The 26614-nt window shown below is 33.7% G+C and overlaps 5 protein-coding genes across 7 annotated transcripts; 2 read left to right on the top strand and 3 right to left on the bottom strand.

Moving 5' to 3' along the window:
- Window positions 1-5032, top strand: LOC145570339 (glucuronokinase 1-like). The gene is made up of 6 exons (XM_081629384.1): window positions 1-367; window positions 2211-2360; window positions 2511-2699; window positions 2782-2898; window positions 4255-4415; window positions 4614-5032. The coding sequence occupies exons 1-6, from the start codon at window positions 167-169 to the stop codon at window positions 4858-4860; spliced, it is 1065 nt and encodes a 354-aa protein (XP_081485510.1). The 5' UTR covers window positions 1-166; the 3' UTR covers window positions 4861-5032.
- Window positions 5033-5549: 517 nt separating this feature from the next.
- LOC145570340 (uncharacterized) lies at window positions 5550-8753 on the bottom strand. Its single transcript, XM_081629385.1, has 3 exons — window positions 8403-8753; window positions 6305-6459; window positions 5550-5972 (listed from the first exon to the last, which is right to left on the bottom strand). Exons 1-3 carry the CDS (start codon window positions 8620-8622, stop codon window positions 5706-5708), a joined length of 642 nt encoding a protein of 213 aa, XP_081485511.1. The 5' UTR covers window positions 8623-8753; the 3' UTR covers window positions 5550-5705.
- Window positions 8754-9792: 1039 nt separating this feature from the next.
- LOC145570338 (vesicle-associated membrane protein 722-like) lies at window positions 9793-14384 on the top strand. 3 transcript variants are annotated; one of them, XM_081629382.1, is made up of 5 exons: window positions 9793-10302; window positions 13051-13192; window positions 13272-13392; window positions 13560-13622; window positions 13993-14384. In XM_081629382.1, exons 1-5 carry the CDS (start codon window positions 10149-10151, stop codon window positions 14143-14145), a joined length of 633 nt encoding a protein of 210 aa, XP_081485508.1. In that variant the 5' UTR covers window positions 9793-10148; the 3' UTR covers window positions 14146-14384. The 3 variants fall into 3 exon arrangements, with proteins under 3 accessions (XP_081485508.1, XP_081485507.1, XP_081485509.1); XM_081629381.1 differs by having other exon boundaries at window positions 9801-10338; XM_081629383.1 differs by lacking the exon at window positions 9793-10302 and adding an exon at window positions 11053-12234.
- Window positions 14385-14644: 260 nt separating this feature from the next.
- Window positions 14645-19291, bottom strand: LOC145572009 (pantoate--beta-alanine ligase-like). Its single transcript, XM_081631031.1, has 5 exons — window positions 19151-19291; window positions 16556-17287; window positions 15272-15385; window positions 15055-15186; window positions 14645-14950 (listed from the first exon to the last, which is right to left on the bottom strand). Exons 2-5 carry the CDS (start codon window positions 17126-17128, stop codon window positions 14831-14833), a joined length of 939 nt encoding a protein of 312 aa, XP_081487157.1. The 5' UTR covers window positions 17129-17287; window positions 19151-19291; the 3' UTR covers window positions 14645-14830.
- Window positions 19292-21351: 2060 nt separating this feature from the next.
- LOC145572008 (protein SULFUR DEFICIENCY-INDUCED 1-like) lies at window positions 21352-25211 on the bottom strand. Its single transcript, XM_081631030.1, has 4 exons — window positions 24907-25211; window positions 23307-23519; window positions 22695-22850; window positions 21352-21958 (listed from the first exon to the last, which is right to left on the bottom strand). The coding sequence occupies exons 1-4, from the start codon at window positions 25006-25008 to the stop codon at window positions 21551-21553; spliced, it is 879 nt and encodes a 292-aa protein (XP_081487156.1). The 5' UTR covers window positions 25009-25211; the 3' UTR covers window positions 21352-21550.
- Window positions 25212-26614: the final 1403 nt, after the last annotated feature.

Here is a 26614-nt window from a genome sequence, read left to right as displayed (position 1 = left end):
GGCCATAGCCGAGTTTATCCAAGTTTAGCTCCCGCATCACTCTCACTATCCAATCCACCGAAACATATCAAAACAACTCCTTTGCTTTAATTCAGGATCTTTGTCAACAACTCAACATTTCAAACACATCAAAAGGATCCGCCATTGATACAAGCATAACAAGAAGATGAACGATCAAATCATCTCCCACAAGGCTTACGCCAGAATTGGGCTGCTGGGAAACCCAAGTGATGTGTACTACGGCAATACCATCTCCATTAGTATCACCAATTTCTGGGCTTCTGTTAATTTGGAGCCTTCTGATCATCTCGTCGTTAAACCCCACCATTATCATGATCTTGTTCAGTTTCAATCTCTTCATCATATGGTCTCTTTCTCTCTTTCTGGGTACAATTTATTTATCTCAATTTTGTATGGTTTTTATTTGTTGTTTGATGATTTTTCTGGGATTTTTATTTAGTCATTGATTAATTGATTGTATGCTTATTCACATCTGAATAGTTATTAGAGATGTTGAAATTGACCCAACTCGAAATTGAATTGATTTGACCCCCAATTTCAACCCGCATGAATACACTGACCCGACCCGACTAGACTCGAGCTTTATTTGTTAATAGGATCACCTTAATGATTTGTATTGAAATTGGAGTTAATGGATTGTTAGTGAATTGTGCTGAAATTCTGTTGTTTAGAAGCTATGTTTACTTGATTATGAAAAATGTTAGGGACAAGTAGGATGTACCCTCGAAGGTACATTGTGTAGTTTTTGGATCAATATACGAAGTTGTTCTAATCTATGGATATATAGTATTGGTAGTGGTGACTGGTGGTATATTAGATGCTTTGAGGGGGCTTAGCTCTGGTCCGAGGAGATGTTCCGGACCAGATTCTATTTTCATATCACTAATGATCTTCTCAATATCACTAATCTTGGTGGTTAACTTAATCGTTACACACCACCCATGCCTTTGATGTCAATTGTGCTTTTCTACACTAGTAGCTACTTGATTGTGAGCAAGTGCTGGATTGCTTGAAGTTCAAAGTCAATGGTTCTGTCATAAGCTAGTTTAGTTCTTTCTCGCAAAAGTGTATTCGGAGCTGAATTGCTGCTAGACAATTATGCATGTTTCTCTATAGTGAAAATTTACGATGACTGAGAATCTGAGATATTAAGAAAGCCATACTTCATTTTTCGTGTAAAACATTAGTGAGCAATACCTAAGATCATTTGTAGTGCCAAATAAGCCTAGTAAATCAAATTCGGTGCAAACTTACTTTATAGAATGCTTCCATTCTGTTAATCCAATGTATTGTATTGCTTGAATAATGTTACCTCTAGAGACTTCCCTTATTATTTTTAATAGCCAAGATTCCAAGGAGACAGTGGAATTGACATTTTTAGGTTTTGTAGTCTTACTTTGAGGCTGGATATCTTTTATTCTCTTAATCCATTTATAGTCCTAATATTTATAAAGTTACTCCTACCCGTAGCATTCATTAGTACCATAGTCAATCAGTCATGTATTTGATCATTAGGGGATAGTTTCCAACCTAGAGCAACAGATAAATTGGAGTCATTCCAGATCCTCCCTGTAACTTTTAGAGAGCTGATGGCTAATTTATGTAGGAATGACCTTGGCACCTGGAAGGCAGAGGTTCTGCTGGTCCAATTCTTGATCTGTTGACGATTGTGTTTTAGATTACTTCTTTTCAATTGGCTATTGTGGTACTTTACAAGTTATAAGTAGAGAGGGATTTTGTTCCTCTTTCATCAAACTGCAGGAAATGGTTGTAATGAATTTAGCTTCTTAGCATTGAACAGATAGGTACCTTTTATTTGTTTCTTCCTCCTAGTTTTTATTTGAGATAGTTGTGAGTTGGAATTATGGATTGATTTTGTTGCATCTTTGAGGCTCATATTGGAGCTGTAAGTCTCTTTTTTTAAACCAAGCTGCAAATAGTTCAATAGAACCACTAAATATCTTGTTAATAGTTTCCAAAAGCCCCTTCTTTAGTCAATTACCATGTTTACAGCTATTATAAAATTAGTTTCATACAAGGACTGATGAACTGCTTGCTCAAAGTTAGTGTGTTATGTAAGTACATAAAGAAGGGGGAAAATCTATCTTTTTCTGAAATTTATGCTATGATTACCATCTCATAGTTATGCTTTGTCTTAGCTTAGAAAAGATTTATAAATCTGTCTGCAGGTTTATCGCTTAGAGAATGAGGGTTTCTATGGAGGTGTGCGTTTGCTTATGGCCATCTGCAAAGTATTTTACAGATACTGCAAGAAACATAACATTGATCTTCATGAGAGGAACTTTACCCTATCGTATGATACAAATATTCCTCGGCAGGTGAATTTCTCTCTTTTAAATTTGTTGGATGTGTAAATTATGTATGTTATGTGTTTCTTGGTTGGTGCATGAAGTTTAGTTCAATCTACAGCAATATGCAACTAAATTTTATTTATTTATTAATTTATTTGAATTTATTTTGACTTTTAGACAGGACTTTCAGGTTCTAGTGCCATTGTATGTGCTGCCCTGAATTGTATGCTTGACTTTTACCAAGTCAGGCACCTGGTTAAGGTAGAGGAGAGACCTAATCTTATCTTGGATGCTGAAAAGGAGCTTGGCATTGTGGCTGGTCTCCAAGATCGGGTGGCACAAGTTTATGGGGGACTTGTTTTTATGGTAAAGATTGACACATTTGGCAGAACTTTCATATTAACTAATTTATATCTTTCTTTTCCTGAGGTTGACTCCTTTTTCCTAGGACTTCAGCAAAAATCACATGGATAAATTGGGACATGGTATTTATACACCAATGGATATCAGTCTGCTTCCTCCTCTCTACCTCATCTATGCTGAAAATCCAAGTGACTCAGGAAAGGTCAGCAGAATATATTCATCTATGTCTAATGTTCATTGTCATTTCCAGTTCTTGTCTTGTATAACATCCTTGTGCATCCTCTTTCCTAATGCTGTTGATGCAAACTGTGATAACGACACCAGGACCTCTGAACAAGTAATGAATATCTATACATCACCTTTTGATAAATAGAACCTTTTTGGCTATTCATAATCCCCCTGTCTCTAATTACTTGCTACAAATGCTTTTTACACGGTTTCAAAGAATCATGAAAAAGTATAGAGAAACAAGTAGGTGAGTTGGTGTAGTCGTGTGGTGCTGTTATAGAATAATTAGAGAGAAAAAAGACTGCCTGAAAAGGTTGCAGCAAGAATCCAAAAGTGGTACATGTAGCAAGTAATTTATGGAGGAGTAAATATCTTTCTTCTTCTTCCTAATCTACAAGATAATTTGGTATGATTGGTTATTCTGAAGTAAGAAAAATTCAAAATGGTATCCTTGTACTTTTAGATTTTCTATTTGGTACTCAAGAATATATTGTCCTCCTTATGTTATCCTCTAACTTTTACTGTATTGTGGGAAAACCGTTCGACAAAATGTTATATTCTTATTTTTGCTTTATAGATTTCCATTATCACCCAGTACCCCGTTTAAAGTGGCAATGGAATTTCTGATGAAAAAGAGACATTTGGGGGTGTGCATCATCATGGGTTCATTATCATTATTACCATTTATAACCACCACCTACTAAGCAGGCTGTTGAAATGATTTGATATTCTAGCAGTCTTGTTTTACGTGTGATCTAGTTCATTGTATACCTTGGGATCTTGCTAATACATGTGTGCAATGCATGAAGTTGGTTGTAGACCTGACATCTGTAATAGACTAACATAAGGGGGGTAATATGGGTATTTTAGTAACATTAGTTTGCTAGGTTAATTGTCCCTTAGTATAAATAGAGAGGGAAGGGAAAGAATAAGGCAGGCAAAAATTGGATGAAACTTGTTGAGAGTTGTGACCTCAAGTCACTCTTTGGACAGTTGTGAGCTCAACTCACTATTGAGAGTAATAGCCTTAAGCTATTAACTTATCCTTGTAAGAATTTTAACCCTTCCACCATTATCAATCAATAGTAAAGCTTCCATCTTTTCTTATTTCTTCTCTATAAATTAACTTACCAAAAATCAGATTAATTAGCTAATTAAAGAACCAATCTTTCTCTTTATTTTACTTTTATTAGCGTGAGGAATATCAGTCCATCATAATATCCTCTGAAGAAACCTCCCAACCATTTTTCTTAGATTGCCTAGAAGTAAATTTCAGCCTTCTATATAAAATGGTACTTCAGAAATTTCTTTGATTTTATGTATTGAATAGGTGCATAGTACTGTTAGAAAAAGATGGCTAGAAGGTGATGAATTTATAAGATCAACAATGAATGAAGTTGCAAATTTGGCTGTGGAGGGAAGACAAGCATTACTGGAGAAAGACTATGAAAAACTGGCATCTCTTATGAATCACAACTTTGACCTCCGCAGGTAAAGTGTATGCGTTAACTCTGTTATATTCTCCACATGAATTGCATACTTATTGCAGAAAAGATATTTATCCATTAAGTTGTTTGTACATAATCAAATCAAAAGCAATATTAAAGTCTTAAGGGGTCATGTTAAATTACCATGGAAATGTTATGCTATTGTATGTAACATCAATTGCATGAATTGCTATTTTTGCAGAAGTATGTTCGGAGATGATGCTCTTGGGGCTATTAATATAAAGATGGTAGAGGTAGCACGGGAGGTAGGTGCTGCGTCAAAATTCACCGGAAGTGGAGGGGCTGTGGTTGCATTTTGCCACGGTGGACCACAGCAAGTTGAGCTTCTGCGGGAGGCCTGTCAGAAGGCTGGTTTTATCATGCAGCCTGTTCAAGTTGCTCCGCCAAATTTGAATGACCTAGTTTTTGGAAGATCGCATTCTACATGATACAACTTACCTTTATAACTGTACGCCCAAGAACACAGTCCTTTATCATATTCTTCCTTTAGTTTTTACAGGCATAGTTTTACATAATTTTCTAGCATTAGTTAACATGTACTTAGAGAAGCTTCTTGTTTTCCAAGTCTATTGGACAAAATAAATTAGGTCTTTTTACAAATTTAGTTTAAGAATGCTATTATTTTTTTTTTTGACGGGAAGAATGCTAATGTTTTTTGTCTATATTTTGGTTTCCTAAACGATTTCTTCCCAGCACCCCAAAATTGCAAATATGTTGACCAAGATGCAGGGAAAAAAAAAAAAAGGTTGGGTGTATCATAATCATGTAATGAAAAACTTATATTTATGCAATACTCGTATAAAGAATGATCTATTCCGTGCCCTATATTGGTTTTATGAAAATCCATCTTAATTAAGAATTTGCAATTCACCATTTCAAACTAACTATAATTATCTTTATCCCTATATTAAGCGGCTGAATCTCTTATTGTTTGTCGACATGGGACTTTAAGAATCTCTAGTTTGCTGTTTCTCTTTTTTCTATTTCCTTTGGTTTTGGTAAGTTTGCAACTTTAGCATAATCTAAAGAAGTGGAACCCTAGCTCAACTCTCAAATGGACTGATAAACAAAGCAGCTCGTGGCCTTATTGAATAATTCTGCAAAACCATATATGAAGTACGAAGTAATAAGTAACATTAACATATAGTACTTTGTATTATCACAAGTTCTTATGAATCCATTTAACAAGGTGAATTCAAACATCTTTACACTTTTCTGTTGAACATTCCAAGAAAACTAGTGCATCTTTCTAAAATTTATCTCTAGGCAAGCATCAATCATCTATTGTTATACTAGATACAGAATCTGAATCAGTGCTATTTTTTTCATCTCCATTTGGCGTAGAGCCATATGGCTTAACCACACGTATTGGCATAGCTGGATTCATGGGGTCAACCCGTGAAGCTGTAGCACTCGAACTAGCAACATATCTTTCTGCTGAATTCTTTGTGTTAGAGTTTGGGAGAAGTCGTCCTTGCTCTTCCAGGGCTTCACGAGCTGCTTTTTCCTTGGCTCTTTTGGCTCTTTCGAACACATCCTCCTACAATGGAAACTAAAAGTGTCACGGGATTGAGCTCTTTTATGTGTGCCGACTAGTCAAGTACAGCAAAAGACATGGTTAAACTGATTCTTTGCACACACACACACCCCTCCCCCCCACCAAACCAATGCCCTGGAGGTTTTCCTTATCTTTCCTCTTTTTATTTTTATTTTATTTTATTTTTTTTCACAGGAGGGGGTTCAAAGGGTTTCTGTAGGTTATCTACATGAGCAATTGAATACAAAGCTTCACAGATGCGAGCATAACTTACATACACAGACATGCATGGAAGAAACTGGCTGTTCAGTCCATAACATTTATGTAGACCTCACCTGAAATTCCTGAACTTGCTTTTGTTGCTCAGCTTGCAACCTGCCGACGGTGCTCAGAATCTCGCCAACAGTAGATTCAATTCTTTCAGTTAGTGCTTCACCAAGAGCTTTTCCCAGAAAAAATGCATCAAGGACAGTTTTGCTGTCACTTTCACCTGCACAATTTATTACCTCAGATATCAAATAGATCGATACGGCAGGCAACAGTAAAATACGACTAACAAATATGTAGTATAAGCATGATGCCACGTCTTAATCATATTTAACATCTTTCTTATCTGATTTAAACTGCTAAACTCACAATACATGTATTGAACTAAAAAACTTTAGACTGATTCTGTGGCCTTGAGATGTCAATACAACTCACTTGCATGTTAATCAGAACCAGTCAAAAGAAAATCTAGAAGGAGTAACCCAAAATCCAAGCGAATTAAACCCACCCTCACAAAGCTACAAAGCATGGGTCATGGGACTTGAATACAATAACATGTTTAGTAATTTACAATTGTGAAACAGGTAAAGTGGACAACTAACAGCACATGTGTAAGTTTAAGCAGCTACCCCCAGCAAAGTACGAAGTATATCATAGCCTAGGATGATACAATTGAAAAAAAAAAAAAAAAAAAGGCTTCAATTGCAAATCAAATTTTTGCAAATTGTTCCTGTATCATTGCTGTTTAAGACCCTTAACTCCATCAACTATAATAAATTGTGATTTGCAATCGAGTAACAACAATATACTCCTTAAAATATACTCCGTATCTATGAACAGCGAATTATCTTATTATCTTCAGCTGACAGCTTTTCCACACCTCCACAGAACAAGTTTCCACAAGCACAAAGGAAGCAATCCAGTAAATACACTTATTCATATAGGTCTTCATCCATCCTTGAAATTTAGTAAAGGTTTAAAAGTACCTATTTTTCTCATGCCCTCTTCTCCAATGACTTAACTGGTACGTATATATTTATTGATACATTACCATGGCTGTTCAATTATGGGAACCTAGCTTCTTATAAATCATTAGAGTTCATAAATGAGAACTAGTCAAACAAACTTCACAAATCATACAATAGAACATAAGCTACGTAGGATTGGGGTCGCCTAAAATATATCCATACAAGCAACCATTGCCAGCAACATACAAAGTCAATTAAAAAAACCATCTTTCTATATAAGAGTGAAACTCTTTACTCCTCAAAAACTCATAAACCCCGAGCTTCGGAACTTGACAGTTGATACATTCTCCCAAAAATGTCTTGTGTAAACGACTTGCTAACTAAATCAGATCCTGACCCGACGGATGATTGAAGCATTGAACTTTTCAATAAATTTCATAGTTATTTCGTACATGGAATGCCAATACCAGGTCCAATTAGTGCGTAGTTGCGTACATCAAAGATGCAAACAACTTACACTACTGCATTACTCAAAAAAGGTACTCAAATCAAAGTACTTGTACTATTTTAGCTACTTTAAGGAGTCCTGTTACTCGTAGATTTCAGCAATTCATACTTAATTCAAACAACAGTAAAGTTGCAAATAAATTCACCGAAAATAGCCATGAAAACTCTAATCTAATTCGTTAATTTCAACAGGGGGAAAACAAAAAATTTAAAAGCAACTTTGAATGAATAACTCAACCCCAATCCATCAATTCTAGCAGGAAAAGTAAAAAATCAAAGCACAATTAATTTCAATGAATAATTCAACCCCAATTCATCAATTTCAGCAAAGAAAAACAAAATCAAAGCACAATTAATTTCAATAAATTATTAAACACCAATTCATCAGCAGAAATTACTCGTACAGAATAATAAAATTAAAGCACGAATCAAGTTGATTAAAGACTCAACCCCAACAATTTCAGCAGAAAAAAAAAAAAAAAAAATCAAAGCACAATTTTGAATGAATAACTCAACCCCAACTTGTCAAATTCAGCAGTGAAGTCAAAGCATAATTAATTATAAAGGATTAAAGGATAACTAAAACCCAATTCGTTAATTTTTAGTACAAAATTAACAAATTAAAGCACAACTCATCTGAGTAAAACATCATGAACACAAAATTAAGTACAAAAAAGAGTGAAAAACTAACCAGAACCAGGGGAATTGCTGCAGAAAATGGGTTTAGGAGATTGAGACCGAGATGAGAGAGAAAGGTGTGGACAATTAGGAAGATGAATGTGTCGGTAATTATGAAACAAAAGAGAAGAAAATTGGGAATTTGAGCAAAATTTACGATTTTGAACAAGAGAGTAGAATGATGAACAAGAAGATTGCGAGGAAAGTGAAGATGAAACCCCGCAGTTCATCATTTTTAGAGTCCCACTCTCAAATTGGAGGGAGTTTCTGGGTTTTAGCTCAACTTCTACAAATTTTATGGTTCTATGTTCTATCAACAAATTCCAGTAGTACGTGTATTCAAATTAATCACTCGGTTTTGGATTAATTGCAACAGTTTAAAATGTTTAGCCGAACAACTAGTAGGGGTGAACACCGGTCCAGATCTGGATCAAGCCCGGATTAGACCGGTTTCACGGACCGGCAATGGACCTGAATCTTCCAGTTCAGGTCCAGTCCGGTTTCCTGTCCAAGCATTTTAAGTGCACAGTAGGAGTGAACACCGGTCTAGATTCGAACCGAGACTGGGTTGGACCGGACACGGATTGGACTGGTTTGTGCGGACCAATAGTGGACCTAAATCTTCCGGTCCGGGTCTTTCATGTACACCCCTAAGTACACCTATTTTTTTGTTGAAAACAACATATTACCTCTAATTCACCTCATTAACCTCTAATTACTTCTATTTACCCTCTAACTCTTACTTAACTATTTAATAATTAAATAGTTTTTTTAAAAAAACTCACCAAACCCCCCCATCAGCCAGCCACTCACTCCCTTTCCCCCTCCCCCCTCCCTTGGCAGCAGCCCCACCATCGACTGGCTACAAGAATCGCTTCCCTCATCCAGGCCAACCACGAGAACCAACCTATTAGCCACAACCTACCGCCAATTAGCCTACTCCCGTCGTCAACCCCCACCACGAAATTCGCCCTACTCCCACCACCAGTCCACCACAAAAATACCCCCGCCTAGAAACATCCACTCGGTCACGAATTCTCGATATATAACCCAACCACCCACAAACACCAACCTCGACAACACACAAAAATCGTGTTTCAAAGAATGTCGAGATCAATAATTGGAGTTTGTTTAATTGGAGGTTGAGAACAACAATTCGATAGACATGGCAGTGGAAGGAGGAGAGAGAAATACGAGGTGAAATTGAAACCGTCGATTGAAAAATTAGGGATTTAATCATTTGACGACTTCAATTTCACCTATCATATTGTAAAATGGTCCGATGAGTCGATGACCTTGCTATTTTTGGTCATACTTTTTGACCCAAATTTGAGCACAACTCCACTCATTTTTTTTCTTCATTTTTGGCCCAACACATAATCAGCTCTTGAGTCTTCTCACTGAATTAAATTACGCGTTTTATACTTAATCCTTAACGCTACTTATACCATTTCCATTTCCATTTCAAATTCAATTTAGGCAACAATGATCCCAAATATTGACACATCATAAAAACATTCCAAAAATACAAAAAGAATAAAAACCGGTAACGCCTCTTTCTCTCTCCTCCCCACCTCTTCTTTCTCTCTCTAAAAAAACCAAAAACGAACAACAACATTCCCATTCATTCATAAATATCCTTTTCACTCAACCTCACGCTTTCTTCTTCCTTAAATTCCCTGCAAATATTAAAATATAATTTAAAAAAAATCTCAAATGCAAAATTTCGTGTAATTTTTGGCGGTGAATTTCGAAAAAAATGGGGCAACAATCTTTGATCTATAGTTTTGTTGCGCGAGGCACGGTAATTTTGGCTGAATTTACAGAATTTACTGGGAATTTTACATCGGTTGCAACTCAATGCCTTCAGAAATTACCCTCTTCAAGCAGCAAATTTACCTACAATTGTGATGGTCATACTTTCAATTATCTCGTTGACAATGGATTCAGTATATTTCATCATCCTTTTTTCTCAATCATTTTTTAATTACCGTCATTTTTTATCTTACCTTTTTGTGTTAATGATGATTAAATTTGTTGTTGATATCATTGATCAACATGTGATTTTGTTATGGGTTATGAATTTGATTGATACGTGGTGTTATCATCTTAGGAAATGTGTTTGATTGTTTAAGTTTGATCGACAGTCGACACGTGATTTTGTTATGGATTCTGAATTTGAATAACATTAATACGTGGTGGTGGTGATATTGTCTTAGGGAATGTATTAAATTGTTTCAGTTTGATCGACTCGTGATTTTATTATGGTTATTGAATTTGATTAATTCGTGGTGGTGGCGGTGGTATCGTCTTAGGAAATGTATTTAATTTGTTCGACATGTGATTTACGTGGTGATATCATCTTACTATGTTAGGAAATGTATTTGATTGTTTATAGTTTGCTTATAGGAGTACGTATTAAATCGGATGATGATAACATTAGTTGACACGTGATTTTGTTACGAGTTTTGTAACTGATTTATATGGGGTGGTTACTTAGCTTATAGAGTTATAGGGCTACGTATAATAAAACCTGTTTTTTTTTTCTTTTTTTTTAAGTTATTCATGTGGTATATTTTTTGTTTGTTTGCTATGATAAATGACGAATTGATGATATCATATCTCTAACACGAATGTATATATTGTTTAATGATTTAGATTTGATTTCTTCATTGTTAATTAAAAAAAAAAAATACGAGTAGTTGGCTTGGTGTTTATGGTGTGTGTATTATATTATTATGGTGTCAGCTATGAAAATAAACACTATAGCTTACTAAATGGTTGTTTCATGATTGTGACCTTATGGCATCAATGAGACGATTTGAATAATGATAGTCAATTTATTTTTATATGTTTTCTGTAATTGGATGATGGTTATTGTCAGAATGATTGCATTATTTATTTTGTGTGGTGATGTGATATTTTATTTTGGTGGCTTACAAAAATTTGGATTTTTTTTATGGCCTTAAGTTTGTGTGAACTGTGAAGCCAAGGAAAAGTACAATAATAGAGATATATCATAGAGTATTGTTTTGTTTTTGACAATTTGTTGATCCAACTTAGGTTTTTTTTTTATTTTTTTTATTTTTTTATTTTTACAGTAATTTAATTGGAATATTAATTATGATTTTTTGTAATGAAATTTGTATTGAAGATATTGACATGTGGCTGGATTGTATATATAATTTAGTTTAACAAATGAAATTCTTGACATAAATTGAGAGGCCATTTGTTTTAGGACAATAGGTTGACTTTGAGTTTGTGGTCTTAGCTGATTTGTTTATTGAGTTTGTGGTCTTAGCTGATTTGTTTATTGAGGTTGTGGTCTTAGCTGATTTGTTTATTGAGTTTTTGGTCTTAGCTGATTTGTTTCTTGAGTTTGTGGTCTCAGCTATTACGTTTCGAGTTTTGATCGCCAGTTTTCAAAATACATATACAAAGATTTATTTGGAAATTTTTTTGTTATAATTTCATTTAAAGTTGTTCTTAAAAGAGTAGAACATTTTTAAGTTCTCTGTTCCTAAATTTAAAACATGTCCTTATAGGGATGAAGGCCTGTTACAGAGATTCTTTTCCTTACATCTCAACTTTATTTGTGTACTATTTTTGGTGCCCTGAAATAAGAGATAGACTATGTTTTCTTCACCTGAGATTCCATAACTTAAAGTGAGACAGCCAATAATTAGGGTGTGTGAATTGGTATGGACTCATGAATATTAGTAGATGGTAGGACCAGTGAGGAGCAGTTTTTTGAGGATATGAAATTTATCAAATGTTTTACTATTAAGGAAGATTCATGGATTCACCCTCACAAGAAATGGGGAAGGTTTTTGAAATAAAATCAGGTGGATAGGTTCTAATTCTAATGAATACAGGAATTACCGAATTACATGCATATTTTGATTTGTGTCTTATGTTTCGTGTCAACTGAATTATATTGATCAATGCTATAAATAAGCCACATAAGTGAAGTTAGCTTAAGGTAAATCTGCAGGGATTAATTGCAGAACATGCTAATCCAAGTCTTGTGGCTAGCCACAGATGTTGATGCTTGTTGGAGTTGGGAGTGGCTTTCAAAATATAGTGGTTCAGTGCGTTCTAATTTATGGTGGTAGAATAGCACTTAAATGTCTATTTTGCATATATTAATTATAGGTTTTCCCCCTAAATATTCATGCCTTTTTGCTATTCCAAGTCTCTTAGCTAGCCACAGATGTCGATGCCGGTTGGAATTGGCAGTGGCTTAGTGGCTTTTCAAATACGGTGGTGCAGTGCATTCCAAATTATGGTGTTAGAACTTAGAATACGGAGTATCACTTAAATGTTCATGTTTTGTCTACCCCCTAAATCTTCTCTGCGTTTTTTTTTTTGCTATGTTGTCAATATTATGTTGTGCAGATGAACCAAAATTTTATTTAAATTTAATTACAGTGAGGCTTCGTATGTGAATGGTTCATCTTTAGGTTTTTATTTTTTAAATTTTTTTATTTTTGTATGTAGGGGGGCTACTTTCCTTCAGAATGACATCTGCTTCTTGTATAGATAATTTGCTTGATACGATAATTAGTTAGCTCATCTCTGCTTGACCTTTTGTTGGTTGCTTTCTGGTGTGGCTACTGGTTTGTCTTTTGTTGACTTGCTATGTGCTTTTTGTGGTGCAGCTTACTGTGTTGTTGCAGTTGAGTCTGCGGGTAGGCAGATTCCGATTGCTTTTCTCGAGAAAGTCAAGGATGAATTTTCCAAGAAATATGGTGGGGGGAAAGCTGCGACGGTTGCTGCCAAAGGCCTAAACAAAGAATTCGGGTAATTGTTTTGGTTTTCTTGTTTTGAGAAATGTCCCTTTGTTTTGGACGTGTTCTTTATTTTTATGCTTTATTTTTAGGCCTAAGTTGAAGGAGCAGATGCAGTACTGTGTGGATCATCCAGAAGAGATTAACAAGCTTGCGAAAGTGAAAGCCCAGGTGTCAGAAGTTAAAGGAGTAATGATGGAAAATATTGAGAAGGTATAGAGCATGTCATGGTATTCTTTGGTTACTGGTGCTGTTGATGGTTGGTTTTGCTCCTCTCTTTGTGCTTTAGGGATGAAACAATTAGTCATTTACGAGGTATTTGTATATGTTAAGAGGTATATATATCGATGATATGATTGTGTAGGACATTCTGGTTTCAGGTTCTTGACAGAGGTGAAAAAATTGAGCTCTTGGTGGACAAAACAGAGAACCTTCGTTCTCAGGTCAGTATATTACATTATTTCAGTACTTACATTGTTACATGATTATACTGACAGTTGATCTCATTTTGACATTGAATTCATTTAAATTAATACCTTTGTCATTCAATTCTGTACATTGAAATCATTCATTTTCCATAAGATTCACAGGCGAATAGTGTATACTTGAATATAGTTTTATGGTTACTAATCTTTCCTTGATTTACTTACCTCTTTCAACAATTTTAGCACAGCGTGTACTTGTAAATGAAAGCTCTTGTTTCCTCGTTTTCTTCATATAAATTGTCAATTTTTATTTACATTGGTGTTCACATAATTATGGATGTAACAATACCAATGATATGTATTTAAGGAGTTGCTATTTTGGGTGCAGGCACAAGATTTCAGGACTCAGGGTACCAAAATAAGGAGAAAGATGTGGTGGGAGAACATGAAGATAAAGCTGATAGTTTTAGCTATTGTTGTGGCATTGATTCTCATCGTGATCTTGTCCATTTGCGGTGGCTTCAAGTGCACCCATAAGTAAACCATATCTTATATACAAGTCAAGAGTTTCGTCATCTATATTGTATGATGGGTTTTCAGACAGTTTTGTACAGTTGTGTACCGAAATCCTTTTGACAATAGTAGGATAATATCCAAACTTGGTCCTAGAGATGCTTTCTGCCTCTTTTGGCTGATCTTAATTTGAAACTTAGATTGCTTTGTATTATCGTTGATATTTTGCAGTAGAACAACATGGTATACATAGAAATATAGACTGCGATTTGACCTGTTAACTTGTAGTATACAGTGCACGATTCCAAAACATGAAGTTATGAATTGATTATCTAAATATACTTTGAAGATATTTTTAAATATGTAATAATTGCATTACGTAATAGGAATTTACCACCAAATGTAATTGATAGAGCGATGAAAAGAAACTAAGCAGAATGGTCCAAAATTTATGACTAGCCTGAAAATGAATTGAGTTAGAATCAAAATACAAAATACAAAATTCTTCATACATGTTACAAGAGAAATGGCTCGTGATTCAATCCAATTTGATTTTGCAAGCAGAATTTAAAAAATTTGCTCTTTAGGCGGTGATCTCCATTTTGGGAATCAACCTGGTCTTCCTACAACAGGCATCAACACAAATCACAACAGGGGCATGTTACAAGATGAAATAAAAAATCTGGCAATGTCGCAAGCAGAACTTTTGCTCTTTAGGTGGTGGTAATCTCTATATTGTCAATCAACCTGGTCTTCCCAAAACAGGCAGCAACACAAATCACAACAGGGGCCTTTATCTCTTCAACTACTTCTAAGGTCTCTTGGTCCACTATCTGCTTCCAATGGAACCGAACAAATTGCATCATTGTAAAAAAGGCTTAAAAGCTATATTATACAGGTAAGCATTGTAAATTGGTTATGCAGAAAATTGATTTACCTCAGCATAGTCTACATTTCCACCGGCTTCCTCTATCGCAAGGATTATTGAATCCTGAAGGCTTTTGCAACTAATTTGCCCATTTTCTGCAGCATGTTTGGCTTTTGACAGAGACCTATTAATAGACAATGCCTGGGCATGCAAAAATGGTAAGCATCACTAAATGAGATCAGTCAAAGAAGGAACATGTACATGAAGTAACTAGCTAATAAACTACCTTTTGCCTTTCCTCGGGGGAAAGGTACACATTACGGGAACTCATTGCTAAACCATCATCTTCACGCATAATCTCTGATCCAATTATTTGGACAGCAAAGTCTAGATCTCGTACCTGTATCAATAAGTTGGTGACAAAGGAAGTCAGCAAACAACCATTACATTACATATTCCTGCAGAAGACTTTCGACATAAAATCAAGCTATTGGAAGATTTGGATCAATCATCACTAGTCAGAAACAGCATGTACTCTATAAAGACTATAAAGTATGAAAATCAAATCAAAAGGCCATTGGTCCATTGTCGGATAATTAAAAAATATTAATCAAGTAAAAGAACAAGAGATTTTACACTGATAACATGTACTCTATAAAGACTATGAAGTATTCAAGCAGCTCTGTATTGAGGAAGCAATTCATATTAGGATCTTGTTTCGCAACTGACAAGAGAAACAGCCTAAAAACCCAATAGATTTTGATTAAAGACCACTGTCAACTTGTCACAAACTTCTTAGAGACCAAATTAGTCTTCCTGAGTTATTAGGGTAACAGCTAACATATCATCCGTGATATAGGTCATCAGATTTACAGCTTCAGACTTGTAAGTTGTAACTCATCCTAATGAAAACGATGATTATCACAGCAGCTCGGCATTTGGTTTTACGAGGTCCAGATAAGAAATCCCGGATAGCACACATAAGTACTAAATCAGATAGTTCCCTCTATAACCATTAATATTTACTAAATAATGCCTCTAAGAAGTCTCCCACATAATATAAAGTCAGTCATTTGAGAGCAGTCACTCAAGTTTCTGTAGATGTCTGTTTTTAAACAATAAACACTGCTGGATTTTTGGATTATGCCACCTTTATTATTTTTCATCCTAATAAATCAATGTGAAATGGTAACTTGTAATCTAGTAAGCACTAAAACCATATAGAATATAAATTGAATGAAATAGTTGAAGGCTTCAATACTAGAAGCCAATCATCCATTCCCAAGCAGCCAACTAAACTAATCTCACCTGGTTAGCTCAACTAAACTTTCATCACAAGAGCACAATTCTCAGGAAACAAATAATCAATCACTAGCATGACCATTCATCATCGTCATCTACAACAGGCCATTATTAGGGAAAATAGACTAAGCAAAATATGCAATCATCAAGATTCCACCAACTAAACCACAAGTTGCCTGAAGTCAAGATATACACAACCTCACCTGATTAGATAACGATTCACAGATAAAAGCACATTGTAAAGCCAAACACAATGAAATTGGCTCACCATTCTACAAATAAGTCGCCACTGTTGATAATCCTTCTTCCCAAAGATAGCAACATCTGGCTCCACAATATTGAATAATTTACTAACAACTGTAGCCACCCCTTTAAAAAAAACAGGTCTACTCTTCCCACACAAGCCCTTCTCCAATTTCTCAACCCTAATCCAAGTTTCATGCCCGGCTCCCCTTTCCTCCAAGCAAGATACCACCCCTACATTCTCAAACTTTTCCGTACCTTTGCTATCCCTCCCTCTACCATAATCATACAAGTCATAAGGATTGAAAACAACATCAACTCCCCCGGGAACAGACATTAGCTTCTGTATATCACCATGAAAGTCAGATGGGTAGGTGGAAAGATCCTCAGAGGTAGAGAATTGACCTGGGTTTACATAGATGGAGACTACAATGAGGTCAGCATGTTGATGGGCTTCACTGACTAGAGAGAGATGTCCTTTGTGAAGGTAACCCATTGTAGGTACTAGCCCTATGGTTTTGCCTTGGGCTCTCATTGCTCTTGACCATTTTCTCATTTTGTCTTTGCTTGTGATTATCTCTGGTTCTCGAGCAGCCATTGTTTGCAATCAAGAGAGAACAGGGGTCTATATTTTGAGGTCTTTGGCACAGTTTAATTAAGGTTTTTCAACACTGCTGTAGAAAAAGTAATATTCCTGAGTCTAGTATCACTGTAGTATCAGATACTAAAATGAATCAGGAAACCAATGTTCTTCCTCCTGTAAATTTAAAAAATAAAGGAAAAGGATAAGTAGAATATTTGTGAGCAAAAGAGAGAGAAAAAAAAAAGCGATGCAATCTCTCACAAATTGTGAATTACATTCTCCCATCCATTGCATGATAAATATGTAACTAACAAGACACCTATATTATCAGAAAAGATAATACAAGTTTCTATTTTGCAAAAGTAAATTTCAGAAGAAAGATGGAAGGTCAACCGACCTCTTTTCCAGGGTTACCCCCACTTCTTCCACCTTTACTCTCCAATCAAATCAAGACATATAATTTCATTTACCTCGAAAGAACAGACTGACTACTGAGAGGGGGGGAAGAGAACCTAGCAACAGTGAAGCGAAGCCTCAAACTTCAAACTATATCTTACAGAAAAATCAGAATGAATTAAGTTATAGAAACTAGATAGATTATTTTAAAGCTATGGCAAGATAAAGGGGTGAAGCCTAATAGAAAGAAAAAGCTAGTATTTATCAAAATGCCAAACAAAAAGGCAGAGTTAATTTTGCAATATTAAGTAAAATGCTCATAGCCATTCTCAAAATTCAATCAAATCAAGAAAAGAGGAATCTCAGACAGCATTGAAGCCTGGGATGGAACAAAAATAGACACAATACATAGAGTATCGATTTTTAACATAATGAGCTCGTAGTTAACACTCCAGAGCACTAAGTTAGGGAACAAAGGAGCAAACTCATTCAACTACATCTCAATACTAACCTCGAATATAAGGAAGCTTATATGGATACTGATTATCTAAAGAGGATAGCCGAAAGCCCTATAACAAAAACATTTGTAAATCTTATTCATGTCATCATGCAACAATGATAATAATTCAGTGGATACCACAGCAATCTGTTGAACTGAATAACTCTGTGAAAAGTTGACAACCAAAATATTGTTCATATATCATATAAACATTGCCATTTGCCACTCATATTACTCATATAGTCATATCATTATAACTTTTTCTTATAAAATATATGTAATGCCAAGGCTCTATAATAACTCACAGTATAAGCAAAGTCATTAATGCAACAAATGAAATATTTTGCAACTTCTCAATATCACACAAATAATAAATTGACTAAATATAGCTAATTGAAGATAGCTATAAAGTAACACAAATGCTAACTAACTCAAACATAATCACACAAATCCAACCAAAAAATTAACAATGATAATCCCAATTCGCCTTCTCATTTTAATCCCAACTATAATCTCATCTATAACTCACCTTCTCAAAATTGTCTAAGTTTTAACTTTTAAGGTTATCCTGTTTGACAAGTAATAAGGCGACGTGTTAACTTCATATTGGTTCCGGACCCACCTGGTCATTGACCCCACACTTGAACCCTCCTAACCAGGCAACCAGCTTAGCCAAGAGGGTCCAAGACCCAACACAACCATGCAAATTACTCCGTACTCCGAATCATTTATCAGTCAAATCCAACTAGACAACACTAACCAAATTACAAGGCCCATATAAATCCAAACACTAAACTAAAGAATTTTCATTTTTGTATTCATATCAATATCAAATGAAATCAAAATAAACGATTTTAATATTTCATAATCAACACAAATTCTATTAGCCCTAATTTTAATCAACCGAAATCTTCAAATCAACAAACCCCCCACTAAATTACAAGCCAAGACAAGAGCAACAAAACCACCATTTCCGAAAAACTGAAATTGGGTAAGAACCAGATTATATGAAGCAAATTTCAGCTAATTAGTTGATCAAATTAAGGAATTCAAGCTCAAAAAGTTAAAATTAAGTAGATGACTGAAATTCAAAGAATCAGAATTTAGGAGAATAATCGAGAATTCTAGTATGATGAACTCACCAAAGTTTGGAAATTTTGGTCCAAATCAAACTCCAAATCCGTTGGTTGTTTGATAATCAGGCTCAATTTCAGATTCAAGTCAGTAAAAAGTTGGAATTTGTATTATTTCAATCAAATTCGTCAAAATTGGAAGCAGAGAAATTATAATAGGAGAAGCAGAGAGGTATACAAGTATGTCTTGAGAAAGACTGGGGTTGTAAATTTGGTAATAACCACTCTAGTAACTCAGTAGTAATACTGTATTCACCATTTCACCCATCTTTAAAAAATGCCACTATAGTTAATAATTTCAGTTTAACGAGAATAATATTAGATTCGTAAAAATTAGTGATTTTATCGAAAAAATATAACAGAGAATAAGTAAAAGTAATTTAAGGTTAATGGTAAAAATAATTTCAATTTAGCAAAAATAAAGTAGAGTGAATTAGGCCTTAAAATGATGTACAATTTGACTCACTTGATACAAATCTAACAAGTTAAGATTATTAACAAAAACATCATGTTATATGCAACACTCACCAATCATCATATTAATTTATTATAATCTCTCTATAAGTATACCTAATTTTTTGTATTTGGTTATGATTAAAAATTAGTTTTGATAAAAATAAGAATGTCAATGGATGAGACATTGAGACTATTGTTTATAACGAGTGATTTCCATCAATATTGTTAGAAAAGTTATAAATTCCAAGATTATGTTAGTTTTTGTAAATGTTCCATACATACCGTCCATGTCACCATAAAAATTGATTTAATTTTTTTTTTAAAAGTAAAACCGCTAATTGAATTAGCGGTTTACTTACTTGAAATTCATGTACACGAAACAAAATAAATGAAACCGCTAATTGAATTAGCGGTTTCTTTTTGATAAAACCGCTAATTGATAAAAAAAAATTAAAAAAAAAAACGCTAATTTTGTTTGGCATCGTTTTTTGTTTTTACTGTTTTTTTGAAAACTAAAAAACAAAAACAGGAAACCAGAGGTGTTTCTATTTTTCTATTGTCAGTTTCCAAAATTATCATGATTTTAATAACTTTAAATAATTTTTAATTCATTATGTGACATAAATCACATGATTTTAAAAAACAAAAAACCAAAAAACAGAAAACCACAGCGATGCCAAACGAACCCTGAATTAGCGGTTTTGTTGTAAAATAGTTAAAAAAAAAATAGTTGATGACGTGGACAGTATGTAGGGAATATTAGCAAAAAGTGACATATTCTTGGAATTTATACCTTTTCCAACTATTTCTATGGAAATCACCCGTTTATGACCTTACCTTTCACCCAAAAAAAAAAAAAAAAAATCCTATTGTTAATAAAAAGTGAAAATTACTTATTAGCCCGTTAGAAAGTTTCAATTTTCTAACACCTACGAGTAAAAAAGAGTTAGAAAATTATTTATTAGCTCATTAGAAAGTTTCATGGACAGATATATGGAGTTTCTTTTCTGTTTCTCTCTCATGATTTCGAATTGCTTTTCTGTTTCTCTCTCTTGATGAAGATGAGAAGATAAATTTAGAGGGGGGTAAAAGGTTAACTCAACTTGAGTTACCGTAGTTAAGCAGTGACGGAGCAAAGAATAACGTTACTATGAGTCTTAGTTTGTTTGTTTATGCAAGTTGGCATAATAATGTCAGAACTTTTATATGGAAAACCATTGTTTATTTGTCTAGGCACAGACTCCCAAGTTATTTTATTATGAAATTGCTATGTGCTAAACGCCTAAACATTCTAAGTTTAGCACAGATATAAACTTGAATTTTCCGAAAATAAAGTGTGCAACTCTCATAATACACCCAATTGTATGTGAGACACATTTTCTACTAGTATGTTTTAGAACATCATTTATTTTTATTTTTTAATTTTTATTTTTTTTTAATTTTTAATTTTTTTTTTTTAATTTTTAATTTTTTTTAATTATGGAATGCTTGAAATCTCTTTAACATACTAGGAATGCTATCCATGACAAACTTGTATAAAACATTGAACAAGGTGCAATTAAAGTGATTAGATAATCAAATGCAAATTTAGGATTCTTTGTTTGTAACTTTAATTGTTGAATTCAAGTACTCAACCCAAACCTCACTCTTAAATTCACCTATTTGATTTGTCAAGTTTATTTTTGACTTACAAAATAATTATTCCAACCATTTCCAACCATTTTCAACTTGGTTTAGTTTCGTCAATATAACTATGTCCAAAAGCGAAAATGTCTTTTATTCTTTTAGCTCACTTCTAGCTCCTCAAACATCATTGCTATTGACATAGTACAAACAACCTTACGCATTTCAAACATACATTTCTATTCAACCCTATTAACACCATACTTTGCATTTTCTATATAAACATCTCTAAACACAAAATTCAAAAAAGGAAAAAACAAATGTATATATCTAGCAAGCTAATTGATCTTTGAAGTTGGAAATTTCCTCAAATATAGGAAGTCTTCTAGGTTTCATTGAGCTCCATTTAGATTCAAATTCCTCAAGCCCTTGGACAAACTCATCCTCTAAATGAAGGCTCACAATGCTAGACAACAAAGAAGGCGGTTGCCGTGACTCCAAATCCAACAACAGTTCCTCGGCCCGGTTCCTTGATCGGATATCCTCCGATCCCGGAACTTTGACCTGCAATACTTCCTCGAGCACCGAATGGGCTTCATCATATCGGGCTTGCTTTATAAGACAAAAGCCCAAGTTGCAGGCCTTATTTGCATCCGGGTCAATCATTTGGGCCTTTCTATAGACCACTTCTGCTGCCATATAGTTTGTCTTTTGCATGTAGGCCCAGCCCAAGTTCCCCTGTGGTACCAAATGGAGTGTTAATATGATTTTATTTTGCTACAAAAATACACAAATATTTTGCTATGAAATTGTAGAGAACTAGTGGGTGTTGATTGTTGAGTACTCCCTTTATGTCAAAATAAGTTTCCTAATACAATTAAAGTCATAAACAATCTTAATTCACATTAACCCGAACACATTTCTTCCCAAGTTCCTCTAAAATAAGAGTTCTAAACTTACCAATTGTAGCATACCAAAAAATTAGGGACAGAGGAGGTGTCTACACTACCTACGAAAATGATAGAAATGTATGCTGTGACATCGGATTACACACAAACATATGAATTGATTCAGTGGCGGATGCAAGCTATATTTGTGGGGTCCCTTGACCCCACTTGAGCTTGAGAAAAAAGAATTTTTATCTATAAAATTAATAATTTTACTACAAAAATTTCTTGTCTTTATATCAAATGACCTAATTAAAATAAATTAAATGTATTTTGACCCCGTTAAATATTTTTTCTGGATCCGCCTCTGAATTGATTGCACACTTACACTAACATATTTCTGTTTGAAGGATGAGACAGAATTTGTTTATGAATCTTCAGTGTCCTTACAATTATTAGTCATAATAATACTAAGCTAATGTACATTAATTTGTTGGAGTTGTTCAAATAGTGGTGCAGTGTTATGTAGACTAGTTGTACTCAGTTCTTAAGATTTTATAACAAGAGAAGAAAAAAAAAAATCATACCAGTATTCTAGAAGTTTCTTGTTTGATGGAAACTTGAAATTTCTTGCCATGAGATCTTGCTGTCTTTGTTGGTTTTCCGTTGAACGCTTCGCCTTGGTATATCATCCGTAGTTTCTGTCTAAGGAGCTCAATTTGTTCATCTACTTTCCCACATTTCTGCTCAAACACAACAACCACAAACTAGAAGGTCTTAGCACACAATGTTGAACAAAAAAAATTCAAACAAAAAAAGTCATCAAAACCTTTCGTTATCAATGAAACTTGTGTGTTAGTCATCAATTTGGAGTTTTTGGTTGAACAAAAGCAAAGCAAAAAGTGTTAGTCATCAATTTGGAGTTTTTGGTTGAACAAAAGCAAAGCAAAAAATTTAGAAATGTCATCAACCAAACAAGTTCTTCGAGCAAATAAGAATTTAGATTGTTATCAACAATCAGGCCAATTAAAACCCGAGTTACACAATGTAGCTACAACTTCGAACACAAAAGGAGTCTCACACATGAATCAATAACATTACTACTAATTACCCGCGAAAAAAAAACATACACACAAGCATAAAATCAAATAATTAGATGAAATGTATGTTGCAAGAAGTGAAGAATTTACGGTATGTACCTTATACAAATCGATTAGAACGTTGTCTAGGGATTCCTGAGCATTCCTAGAGCAAAGGCCTCGAAAAGACTTAACAGCTTCAATGGCCTCTTCAGTTCTATCAAGCTGTTTCATCACCACAGCCATATCTTTGAGTGCACTATCCACCCTATCCCCTGCATTTATAGCCTTCCAAAATAGTACTATTGCTGCTTCTGGGTCCTTTTGCACCAGCTGATCATACCCAACAAAAAAACAAATATATCAATTTATTTATTTATTTATTTATTTATTTTTTTTTTTAATGAAATTAGAGCAAAAAACATTGTATTTATTTTCTCATGCAACATGTAGAATTACACACTTTATCACAAAGCTACATCAATTAGGAATTTCTCTCGTGATAAGGTTCTCCAAATTTAATCACAAAGCTACATTAATTAGGAATTTCTCTCGTGATAAGGGTCTCTATATGTCTCATTTTCTTTATTTTTATTGGAATAAAAAATATATACTTAATCGCAAAGCTACCTCTATATAGTTTAAAAATTAGAGAACAATTAATAGTATATTCGGATATTGTTTTTTTTTTTTCAATAATCTTAAAGGACTAATTAATTTTCAAATCAAATTTCATTTGAGATTGGGATTGATAAGAAGAGTACATCAAATAATCAACATTGACCTAGATTTATTTCTCGATTGTCTAACCCCCATTAACAAATTAAATTAAAACAATCCTACAACTTTCTTTGTAATATTGTTAAATAATCAATTAAAAAAGGCTTAAAATGACATGATTAAGGGCATGTTCCTATTTACTGAAAATAAATGAACTGAACTAAATAGAGTTGAAATGAATTGTTTATGAGAGAAGGAAATTGAGAACTGAACTGAACTGATTGGAGACATTGAAGTTGAGCTGAGATGAGATGAACTGAAATAAAGTTGAACTGAAGTTTATTTTCAAGTTCACTATCTTTATGGCTCGATAAGGAGCGAGTTACATAAGGGCCAATAATGTAGACGGAATCACTCTTAGAAAAATTAAACATCAAGCACCATATTCTTATCTACATTTGACTATTTGAAGTTCGTCATTTGAAACAATCAAACATCTAATACATTTAATCATAAAGTTTAACAATATTAGACGATCTGATTGATCTAAATACTCAACCATTGACAAATGCGCAAAATAATTACAACTAGTATAAATCACAAGCTAGATGAACTAAGCCAATAGTTTAATAAAAATAAAATAAAAAACTTTGATGAAACAAATATACAATGCATATTAATTAGGTTTCACCTATATTAAATTATATGTAACGGACTAACGGATCATCAAATTCAGGTTCTAAAACAAGTATATCTAAATGGTTTACAACTACCATATGTAACAACATTGTTTCAAAAAAAAAAAATGTAACAACTAATTAGTAGAAAAAAAGTTATTAAACAAAAAAGTGAATGTCAACTACGGAGTAACTTACTTACCTAGTATGAGCACTTATTACATAAAATTAAATCTCGTCTATATTATCTCTAAAAGAGTACACGCAAAGAAAAATAGATGAGAATAAAGTATATTTACATTTAACCAAAAAAAAAAAGTTACCTGGGCATGTTTGGCACGAACATAAGGGCCATCACCAGAAGGAACTTTGTAAAGAGCATGAAGCGAGTCTTTCTCTCCGGAACTGCTACTCTTTTTCTCCATTTTTAATAATAATGATACTACAAAAATAAAATTTATAATAATTTTTTTTTTTTCTGTAAAATATTCTTTGACTGTTTTCTTAGTGCTAAATTTGTGTAATGGAATGTTTGGGGAAAATAGGAGAAAAAGGATGGTGGGAAAAATGAGATATGGGGTGATATAGAGGAGAGAGAAAATGGTGAGAAAGAAAAAAAAGTGGACACTTTATAAATGCGAAAGGTTGAAATGAATTTGGACGGAAATTGCAACTATATTCATGATTTTATTTGTTGGATTGTGATTGTAGTAGGCTAGTAGGAGTTTATGAATGATATAGTTTGGTATTTTCTCTAAGTTTTAATTATTATAATTATAATAATCAACAAAGGTGAGTCAACTCCCCCCCCCCCCCCCCCTCTCTTCTAAATGGAGTTTGCTGCGTCGTCGTGCATCCGCACTTGTCATTTGTTTATATGGCTTTTCTTTTTTTTTAATTCTCGAACTAGAATGTATCCGTGTTTCAACTATTCCGTATTAAGTATAGCTGCTTTAAAAATATTTTATAGAGCATCTTTAATAGAAGACCTAAGACGATTTTGTAGGTCGTTTTGCCACATTAAATATTATACATAATTTTTAGATACAAATCACAAGTAAGGAGTATTTTAATGATTAGTTAAAACTTAAAAGTACTCTTTCGAAAAAAAAAAAAACTTAAAAGTACACTTTTTTTGAGATTGCCTATTGGAGCATGATCACTTTTTTAAGTTCAAGTTGGTTGGAGGCGTGGAGTTGATGAAAGAGAAAAGTGGTGAAACAGAATTGTAGAAAGTAGCGTATATGAAAATAAATTCTAATCTCTTATTATAAAGCAAATTTAGAAGGACAACCTATTAATGAAAAAATAGCAAATTAACTTTGAAGGACAAAGAGAGTGTACTGGACTTAAATGTAAAATATTCGATCAAAAAAACATAATTTAAATTCAGATTGGATCGGGTTAGATTTGGTGAGATATTAAGATCAAATTGGATTGAAAATTTAAAAATTGAATTTTACTTCGAACCTAAAGGGATGAGATTAGGGGTGTCCGTTCGGACTTTGGATTGGACTGAAGTCTAGTCCAATCCAATTCGAAATGTATATGGACTCTCATTTTATAGTCTAAATCCAAAGTTTTCAAAATCCAATCCAATCCAAATTAAAATCCCATAGTCCGAATCCAGTCCGACCCAATCCGAATTAATAATAATAAAAAAAATTCCTAAGAAATTCATAAGAATCATAACTCCAATAAACTAAAAAAATCCAAATTAATAATAATAATAAAAAAAATTCCTAAGAAATTCATAATGGGCGAGTATTGGGTTTGGGCTTACTAATGTTATATGGGTTAAGGTTTAATTATTATTATTATTATTATTATTATTATTATTATTATTATTATTATTATTATTATTATTATATATATATATATATATATATATATATATATATATATATATATATAATTTCGGACTATTTGGACTGTATAGGACTTAAAAAATTTGAGTCCAAATCCAATGCAAATTAAAAAAAAAAGTCCAACCCGAATAGCTTATTTGGATTGAATTGGATTGAATTTCAG

The sequence above is a fragment of the Chenopodium album genome, chromosome 12 (genome assembly GCF_948465745.1).
Source record: "Chenopodium album chromosome 12, dcCheAlbu1.1, whole genome shotgun sequence".
Lineage (NCBI taxonomy): Eukaryota > Viridiplantae > Streptophyta > Magnoliopsida > Caryophyllales > Amaranthaceae > Chenopodium > Chenopodium album.
This window is presented reverse-complemented; position numbering and strand designations above follow the sequence as displayed.